At 48.6% G+C, this 9,858-nt stretch overlaps 1 protein-coding gene across 2 annotated transcripts; it reads right to left on the reverse strand.

The window, feature by feature from the left end:
- Positions 1-471: 471 nt before the first annotated feature.
- Positions 472-4,529, reverse strand: Ap5s1 (adaptor related protein complex 5 subunit sigma 1). 2 transcript variants are annotated; one of them, XM_046433680.2, is made up of 3 exons: positions 4,313-4,529; positions 2,974-3,165; positions 472-1,568 (listed from the first exon to the last, which is right to left on the reverse strand). In XM_046433680.2, the coding sequence occupies exons 2-3, from the start codon at positions 3,147-3,149 to the stop codon at positions 1,142-1,144; spliced, it is 603 nt and encodes a 200-aa protein (XP_046289636.1). In that variant the 5' UTR covers positions 3,150-3,165; positions 4,313-4,529; the 3' UTR covers positions 472-1,141. The 2 variants fall into 2 exon arrangements, with proteins under 2 accessions (XP_046289636.1, XP_058431310.1); XM_058575327.1 differs by lacking the exon at positions 4,313-4,529 and adding an exon at positions 3,848-4,294.
- Positions 4,530-9,858: the final 5,329 nt, after the last annotated feature.

Raw genomic sequence — 9,858 nt, forward strand, 5'->3', positions numbered from 1 at the left:
CAGTCCATATATTTTTGGCAGGCAGGCTCAGCTTCACTCTCTGAGAGCAGAAAGAGCCGAGGAATTTACACACCCTGCGACAACAAGCAAAGACTAAAGCAAGTGGGCAAACACCCACGGCCCCCAACCCTCAGGTGAGGTAATTCAGAGGTGACTTACACACTGGCCCCCAGACTGAGCATGAAACTCCCCATCAAGTCACACCTGATCGGCTGCCTCTCCTTCCTATTGCCTAGGATTACCTCTCACATAAGCCACCTGCACATACTTGTCTCAGGCTCTGCTTCCCGGAGGCCCACACTGACCTGCCACCAGTGGAGGTTGCAGGCAAGGAGGCGGGCAAGATATAGAGACTGCCCAAGAAACCTCTTGGGAGACCCTTGAGCAGGAAGTAGACACCTAGCTCACAGGCCATCTGAAGAGGCACTCACTTGTAGAAGAATGTGTCTATCAAACTCACAAAGGGCGAGGTCACACAACCAGCACTTTTAATACAAAATGAGAAAGACAAGGTCAACCAGCGCAGACTTCCCAAATGCTGCATCTTAACCCTACCTGATCTGCTAGGGCTTGGCACACAAGGGGCTACAGGATGCCCTGCTGAACAGTGTTTCTGAACTGAGGTGGAGCTAGCTGGAGAGGATGCCCTTGCTAACAAAATCTCCAATGATGTTGCTTAAGTATTTGCAAAGGTAGGGGCCAGGGCCTGCCAGGTTGTGGGCCTAGCCGCCCCCACCATGAAGGGAGTCTGCAATGACTGAGGCTTTGGAAGGAGAAGGTGTGCTGTTTTAGGCAGCGCCCCCTAACCCCCCAGCACTAGTGGCTAGTGGGGCTTTAGGAAGGCAGAGTCTAGGTTAGGTCTGACATACATAATGCAGTGGTCTGAGTAAGTCACATGCTGGCAGTTCTAGGCTCAGGATGTTCTGTGATTCTGGTGACCTGAGAATAGACACAGTCCCACTTCTACCCTCACACTGGTCCCCTTGCTGCCAGCTTGTCCCATTCATGTGTCCTGGATATGGCAGCACATCAGAGCAAGAAACAGGTCAGGCAGGAGGCAAATGCCAAGCTTCCCCTGGCTGTGTGTGGAATCTCTATATTCCTTCCCTATCCCCTCAGCGAGCCCCATTCCAGTGAGGGGTCAGCGGGGCCAGGCAGCACTGAATTCCTTCTCCAGACCCTGGACAAAGTGGTCATTGAGGAAAAGCAGCTGACCATGGGGCAGAAAGCGGGTAAGGATGCCTTCAATGCGGTCAGCTCGCAGCAGGAGGTTGGAGCCAGGGGTCAGCAGGCGAAGGTGGTCCAGGAGCAGGCGGGCCAGAAGCCGGATGGTACTCTCGGCCAGCAGCAAGTTCTCATGGGCATCCAGCACCAGGGCAAAGCCCAACGAGAGCGCTCCCAGCCACACTACAGTTCTTGGCTCCTGGAAAGGGTCTCCTGCTGCCAGGCGGAAAGCACCTCGTGGAGCCTCCTGCAGGGGCACAGGCTCGTCTGAGGATGGAGACTGCAGGTCCGTTGGGGGTCGGCCAGATGCCTGCTGCTGCAGCTGGCACATTGACTCCACCTGCCTGGGAAGAAGTGACAGGTCTGGTGAGGCCCAACTTCTGTCATCCTCATGACTACTCTGGGAGCTACCATTAACCCCATATCTCAAGTGAGGAAACAGGTTCAGAGAGACTAAGTGACCTCCCCAGTGCCACAGAGCAAGGAAGTATGACGTCATCTTGGAATCCAGGCCTGGCCTTTGGGCCCTAGACCACTTTACTACATGTGGCCAAGAGAAGGCAGGTTCTAAAAACAGCTTTTTCAGCTAAAAAAGGGCCCCAGGGGAAGAAGAGGCTGTCCCACCCGCTTCATAGAGGCCTTGCTAAAGAAAATTAATGCCATCGCCCAACCTGGGCTACCCAACCTCTCTACCTTCATCCCATCGTGCAACCTTCTCCAAGTAAAAATAAAGTTTTCCATCTTTCCATTGAAAACTCCCTGTGATCCTTCCTAAATTGCCTTCTAATTTGAGTCATGCACAGCCTGGTTTTAAAGCATTTGTTGGGGCTGGGATATATCTAAGTGGCAAAGTATGTGCTTAACATGTGCAAGGCCCTGGGTTCAATCCCCAGCACCAAAATAATAAAATAGTGAAGATATTTGTTTGGTTTTCTGTGCTACAGGGAGGGAGGGGAAGTCAAGAACAAGAGGCTGGCAGGAATCAGTAAAAGTTGCCCAGAGTAATTTCCTACCCAGAATGCAGAGGGGGAAAACTCTGGTAACTAAGTCTGGGATGGGAAGGTTCAAGGATAGCCACTTTGGAACAGTGTTTTCCAAATTGTGCTCTGAATCCAAACATTCCGAAGGACCTTAGTATAAAGATGGCTGGGGTATACATATTCTTTCTTTCTTAGAGATACAGAAAGCCTACAGCACAATAAAAGCCCTGAGAAGTCCTGCACTACAAAGTATGTTGAATCTACACTCCAATCTCAGCTGTGTCACTTTCTAGCTGTATAACCCTGGCAGGTTAAGTTCCTTAAACACTGTGCACCTCATTGCCTCGTATGTAAGGGGGGGATAACTGTAGCTACCTCAAAAAACTATTATGACAATTAAATGAATTAATAATAAATGTGAAATGCTCAAAACATAAATGCTTAGCACATACAGACTCGATGAGTGCTCACTATAATCATGATTATAAAAGCATTAACATTATTTCCTTAAACTTTTCTTGCAGTGATGAGGTTTGAAGTCAGGGCTTTGAGCATGCCAGGCAAATGCTCTATGGCTGAGCTACAGTCCCCAGCCCTCTTCAACCCTCTTTCATATTAACACTATTAACACCTGTGGAAGACTCTGTAGGAAAAACCACTCCAAGATATCCTCCCTGCTTCTTAGTCCTCCTGTGTTGCTGCATGCCCCCAGAGCGCCTATCACAATCGGCCGCGTGCTCATTGAAGCCTGGAGTTGGACTGTGGTTACCTGGCTACCGCCAAAATCTGCTCCTTGCGGAGAAGCCTATCCCTCTCTGCACCATGTGGTCGAGGATCATCAGTTGACTTCTCAGCACCAAAGACACAGGAGTACAGCACTCGACAAAGGCCTGTGTCCTCCGCATTTGGGGCCCTCAAGGTGTGGATGAGGAAAGCGTGGACCATGGCTCTGAGGTGGGTGCTACAGAAAAGCCAAAGACCTGGGTGAGAGTGAAACCCCAGCTTGGGAAGCACCTGTGGGTGTGGCCCAGCAGCATCTGGGGTGGGTCCAGAGGCCAATGTGGCCGGACACTGAACCCCCTCACCCAGCCAACACCCACCCCAGCCTCTGTGATGCCTAGTCAGAGCATCTAGTGGTGAAGAAATCACAGACACCCTAAACCTAATTCTTCAAAACAACTGGCCAAGAATCTCCAAAAAAGTCAAGGTCTCAAGAGTCCAGGAAAACCTGAGGAGCCACTCTAGACTGAAGAAAACTAAAGAAACCTGACAGCTAAATGCAACATGGGCTCCTGAACTGGATCCTAGGCCAGGAAAAAGACAATTTCCACATAGGGAATTACTAGGACAACTGGAAACATTTAAATATGGACTATGGGTTAGAAGATAGTCTTGGTCAATGTTACCTGGTTTTGAATGTAGGAATATGTCCCTGTTTTCAGGGAAAAAAAAAATACATAGAGACATACCTTTAAGTACAGAGATAAAGAGGCACCAAATGCAGCTAAATCAAACCGGGAGGGGTGTGTGTGTGGCAGAATAGGTATACGGAGAAAAGAAGAAATGATAAAGGGGATAAAAGATGTGAAGACTGCCTAGTCTTATCAATGAATATACAGGAAACTGTGTGAGGTGGTACACACCTATAATCCCAGCAACTCAGGAGGCTGAGACAAGAGGATCACAAAGTCAAGGCCAACCTCAGCAATTTAGGGGGACCCTATCAAAATAAAAAATAAAAAGGGCTGGGGCTGTAACTCAGTAGTAGAGCGCCGCTGGGTTAAATCCCCAGTACCAAAACAAACAAACAAAAGTATATGGGAGTTGATTATTTCAAAATAAGTAATAATAATAATAATATCTGGTTAGTTCAGTGGCTGGCCTGAGGGTTGAAAGGCAACGTACAGTCAGCAGGTAGCCATCCTTAAGGCTAAATAGAAAGTCAGTTTGATGGCTGGAACTGTATATATCCCGAAGGCACTTGGAGACCCGAGCCCTTATTCCCTAGCGCTGACCTCGGGTGACCCGCCAGAGGCAACCAGAGCGCGTCATCAGCCGGCGTCCCCCAGCCCCCCACCAGAATAATGGTAGCTGCCGAGGAGCCTTACGTCACTACTTCCCGCAACCCTGCAGTGCAATGCACTTTGGGAATTGTAGTTTCTTATTCCGATCAGCCTGGCGTTGAGAGGGTTTTCAGTTCTGAACGTGCTGCCCCTGCAGCACTAGGACGCTGTTATCGAGGCGTAGCATTCAGCCTTCCCTCAGGGCGGCGGCCTTCGAAATGGGAGCCCAACACGGCAGTGAGCAAGCAATGGCGGCCTCACGATTCATGGGCGCCTGCGCACGCCGGCGGCAGGCACGCGCAAGAGCGCCGCGGGTCGGAGTAGGCGGGGCCCTTGCGTAGCGTGCGTTGCTCTGCGTTCCAGGTACTTTCCGACACTCAGGCCCGGGGCGCAAGCGGGCTTCAGTGTTCTCCACACGGGGATCTGAGTTCTCCGTGGAAGCCGTGCGGGTATGTGCTGCCAGGCTGGAAGCCCTGACCTAGCCCCGCCCCTGGCCACCGACCCGGGCGGCCGCGAGGGGGCGCGTCGCCCTGACGGCCACCAGTGCGCGTGCTTTCCCAGGAGGCGGAGAGTAGCCCGAGCGCGGAGTGCAGGCTCCCTGGCTGCCTGACAACCTAGTGCGGCTCGTGGCTATGCCTCAGGGCCTCGAGGTGGCTGGTTTACTTCCTAGACTGACCATTGTGTGAGGATCAAAGGCCCTGAAAAATTATGAATTTGCAGGGAAATAGGTATATATAGGCAATTTTGCCCATATATAGGGTTCCCTCAGCCGGCTAAGACTGGGGCTGAGTTTGGCATAGAAAGATTTGAACTTTGATCCCAATCCTGTTACAGCTGCGTGTTCCTGGCAGATCAACTTCCGCTGAGCCCCAGTGAAATCCCATAATATAATGACAGCAGGGGCCAGCGCTTAGTAGGGCTGACCTTTTTTTTTTCTTTCTTTCTTTCCATGTCCCACCTCTAGCAGGATCCCTGCTTGACTCCTTGGAGGGAGGCCATCATGAAGAGATTTATACATTAAACTTGAAATGGGCACTGTCAGGTACCAGCCTCCAGAGCCTTGTAAAGACCTCAACCTAGAGACATGGCCCAGAAATATTTGGGGTCTGCCTGGGCCTTACCGTCTGCCCTGCACTGTTCCCCGCAACTGAAGGTGTATACTCCTTCACTTCTTGGCAAGTGAACGGCTTGAGCCTCCCCAGGTATGTCCCAGTGTTCTATGCTGCAGAGCCCCTCTGTACTGGCTGTAGATACCCTTAGTCTGGAATCACCTCCCCTCCCCCTTCCAAATGTACTCAGACCCAAACTTTGGGGAAGGCTTCCTTCTCAGACTGCCCATTGGCCTCTTGAACCATTATGAAGGTCTCCCAGCAGCAGTGGTGTACACCTGTTCCCATGGAGTACACCTGGGTTGTGGCTTCCATCTTCACTTTCCAGGAGCAGACACAAGGCAGGACTGAAGGGACCTGAACACCCTTCCTGTGATAAGAAATGAAGGGCCAGGTGCAGTAACAGACCCCTATAATTCTAGCAGCTTTGGAGGCTGAGGCAGGAGGATCTTTAGTTCAAAGCCAGCCTCAGAAACTGCTAAGTGCTAAGCAACTCAGTGAGACCTTGTCTCTAAATAAAATACAAAATAGGGCTGGGGAGGTGGCTCAATGGTTGAGTGCCCCCAAGTTCGATCCCTGGTACCAAAAAAAAAAAAAAAGAAAAAGAAAAAGAAAAATGAAATGAGGATAGGGCACAGTGGCCCAAGCAGGGGTCCTGGAGTCAGAATCCCCTGAGAAAGTACACTCTGGGCCCTTTGGCCTAGGACCCTGGGGAGCAGTGCTGGCTAAGGTATGTGAGCATTTTGACCACAGGTATAACATTTAAATGTATTTGTAGGTGGAGGGATAGGCCCAAAGATAGTGCAGGGCCTCAGCCACTGAGCTGGTGAGTGATGTGGACTGATGTTGGCTGAGTTCCTGGTCCTCAGTTCTTATCACTCTCAGTCAGGCCTCATGTTTGCCAGCTGATTACAGCAACGAACTGGCAGAGGGCTTTATTTGGGGGCCCATCTAGCATCTGGAACACAGGTTTCTGACCTCTGTCTTCTCCTTAGGCAGTGAGTCTACACTAAGTTGCAGATCATAACAGGACTGACCTTGTATAGAGTTCATGGAGGAGACAGGCTGGCCTGAACCACTATTCTGGAGGACTGTGGAGAACCCAGAGGAGTGATATCATGGAGGGTTTCCTCAGCCTTCTGGGGAGTGGCCGTGGGGGTGGAAAGCAGCAGAGTGGGAAGTCTCACCTGATGGTTTTGCTGAGGGCTGCTTATGGGAGAGCCCTTCTCCTTGGCCACTGGCCTCTTCTATATCCAGGACACACTTCAGGACACACTTGGGCACCATGGAAATATCTACCCAGCCAGCAATACTTACTCAGCCAACCACACTGCTTTGTGATCTAGCAGTTCTACTCTTGATACATACCTGGGTGAAGTGGGAGTCATTAGTCACCAAAAGACATGTGAAATGTTCTCAGTAGCTTTATTCTTAATTGTTTCAAGCTGGAAACTATCCAAATACTTGTCAGTTATGAAATGAATAAATACATGTGTATTCTTGTTTGGTAGAATACTATATGACAATGAAATAAAACTACTGATATACATATGGATAACCTCACAGACATAATGTTGAGTGAAAAAAAAAAAACTAGTCACAAAAATGTAGACACAAGCAAGGTGCCACATGCTGCATGCCTGTAATCCCAGCAGCTTGGAAGGCTGACGCAGGAGGATCACAAGTTTGAGGCCAGTCTTAGCAATTTAGCAAGGCCCTAAGCAACTTAACAAGACTCTGTCTCAAAATAAAAAAAATAAATAAATAAAAAGGACTGGGGATATGGCTCCATCCGTGGTAAAGGGCCCTGGGTTCAATTACTGGTATAAAAAAAATAAGTAGACCCCATGTGATTTCTTTAGTAGAAAGGGTGTAAATTGGCCAGGTATGGTGGCATACAACTCTAATCCCAGCACTTTGGGAGACTGAGGCAGGAGGATGGCAAGATAGAGGCTAGCCTCAGCAACTTAGCAAGACCCTGTCTCAAAGCAAAAAAAAAAAGTGGGTGGCTGGGATGTAACTCAGTGGTAGAATGCCCCTGGTTTTAATCACCAGCAACACACACAAAAGAAAAAAGATAAAGGGAAAGTGTACAAATCTAAGCAAGCTGTTCTGCACAATTACAAGTCAGAATGGCAGTTATCCTTGAGAGATAAAGACTGGAAGGACATGAGGGAGCTTTGGGAGACAGTCACATTCTGTGCCTCAATCTGGGTGATGATTATATTGGCACATTCACCTTGCAAATATTAACCAAATTGGACACTTAAGATATGAACACTTTCCCATATATTTAATTCAACAGAAACTTCAGTAAAAATGAAAATTTCAGCCAGGTCCACTTCCCTCATACAGTCCTCATTTTTATGTGACTCATAGATGGTGACAATTTCATTAAAATATCTTCTTTGAAGTCTGATAGAATCCTTCCTCTGCACTAGAAGAATGCAGGCTTGAGTTAGGAATAGTGGAGATTTAAAATACGAATTTGTTTTTTCCATGTACTGGGGATAGAGCATGCTGGGCAAGAGCACTATCACTGAAGTGCATCTCCAGCACAATGAAAAGAAACTTTTAAGTACAGCCTCTCATTTAGCAGATGACTAAATGGCTCCTTGATGTGGCCCCCATCACACAGCAGAGTGCCCAGTGGAAAGCATTTATTTTAAGGCATGAACTCTGCTTCCCACAACAGCCAGCCTGCAGAAGAGAGGAAGAATTTGACCAAGATTGCAAAGGATAGTCATGGTCTGAAATAAAAGGAAGACATACATTTTATTCATTCGTGTGCTCATTTGCTCTTTCTGCTGGGTACATTGTCTGGGTACTCAAAGAGTTTCCAGGGCAGGCTCTGGGCAGACAGGTGGGACAGATAAAACGGAGACAGAGAGGTCCAAGAGGCTCAAGAATGGGAAGAAGCCTGGAGGAGCAGTCTGGGAATATTACTCAAAGGTAACATCTAAACTGGGCTTTCTGAAGAGGTAGGAAGGAGTTCAGAAGCTGCACCTGGCAGGAAGGGCATTTTGGACAAGAGGAGTAGGTCAGAACAAACCCAAAGTGGACCAGAGGTCAGTCAGAAATGCCTCCCAGAATTTTCCAGATAAGGAAGGAATATAATTTTGTGTGGGCTGGATTGTTTGTTTTGGGTTTTTTTTTTTAATGTGGTGGTATGAGGGATTAAACCAGGGACTGTCTACCACTGAACTGCATCCTCAGCCCTTTTTTATTTATTTATTTATTATTTTTTGGAAACAGGGTCTTGATAAGTTGCAGAATCTTGCTAAATTGCTAAGGATAACCTTGAACTTTCGATCTTCCTGCCTCATCTTCCCGAGTACCTGGAATTATATGCATGCGCCATCACACCCAGTTCATATGATACCATTCCTTGACCTTTTGTAGCACACAGTCAACTTGTGGCCCCTGAAGTCAAAAACACTATGCTGCAGGGCATGGTGGCACACACCTGTAATCCCAGTGGTTTAGGAGGCTGAGACAGGAGGATTGTGAGTTCAAAGCCAGCCTCAGCAATGGTGAGGCACTAAGCAACTCAGTGAGTCCTTGTCTCTAAATAAAATACATAAATAGGGCTGGAGATGTGGCTAAGTGGTCTAGTGCCCCTGAGTTCAATCGCCAGTAATAAAAAATAACATAAAAAACCCACTATGCTGAGGATAGTAAGGCAGGAAGGAACACGGGCCCCAGAGGTGCCACAGTCTTCTTGCTGAGCACACATATTTATGTAATGAAGCCACTGGTCTTAATGGGTACTCAGTAGATCAGTACATATTGACAACCCTTAATCCAGAGGCAGATAAGGGCATTGATTAGCATTGGAAAGACAGGTAGGCTTTTCTGGGTCTGGTAGCAGCTCAGAAGCAGGGGGCAGGAGAAGGATACAGGCTGGGAGTCCTGGGGTTACAAGACCCATCCTGAGGACAACACAGTGGAGACTGAGGGTCGTAGCAGTGGGCTACAGGTTCCTTTTAGAGTGGTTAGCCTAGAATCTGAGGCAAAGCCAGTATACAGGATCAGGTATACAGAGACAGAGAAGGTGAGAAGGAACAAAAGTACAATTTAATAAAGCATGCTGAGAAAAGAGGAGCTTGAAGGAAACAACCCCTCTGGGGCCCTTCCCTCCCTTGACAGTGAGCAGAGGCACCCACAACTTAGGTGCTCCCTTACCCAGCCCTGCTCTCTCAGTGGTTCTCTGAGTTGGGGAATTGCCTCAAGCCCCGCTCTTCCCCCAACCCCTTTCTCTATTCCCACACTCCACTGCCCTTCACCCATGTAGGGGTGAGACCGCAGGTGGCCTGGGGCTTTCCTATTTGAATCATACTTGGCACCCACTACTGAGCTGCTAGGATACCTATGCAGGGACTGAATTGACTCAATTGGGAAAATGAATTCTACTCTTCACCTACTCAAGCTAGGTCCTGATTAGCTGATAGACAGTCAGGCTTGATAATCTCTGCTGCCTTT

This window comes from Marmota monax, unplaced genomic scaffold, assembly GCF_021218885.2.
Source record: "Marmota monax isolate L192 unplaced genomic scaffold, Marmota_monax_Labrador192_F-V1.1 WCK01_AAM20220418_F8-fsc00014, whole genome shotgun sequence".
Lineage (NCBI taxonomy): Eukaryota > Metazoa > Chordata > Mammalia > Rodentia > Sciuridae > Marmota > Marmota monax.

Coding starts and splice junctions, on each gene's coding strand:
- Ap5s1 (XM_046433680.2), bottom strand. CDS start 3,149: ATGGTCCACGCTTTCCTCATCCACACCTTGAGGGCCCCAAATGCGGAG. Junction 1,569..2,973: donor CAGATTTTGGCGGTAGCCAG/GTAACCACAGTC, acceptor ACTTCTTCCCAG/GCAGGTGGAGTCAATGTGCC.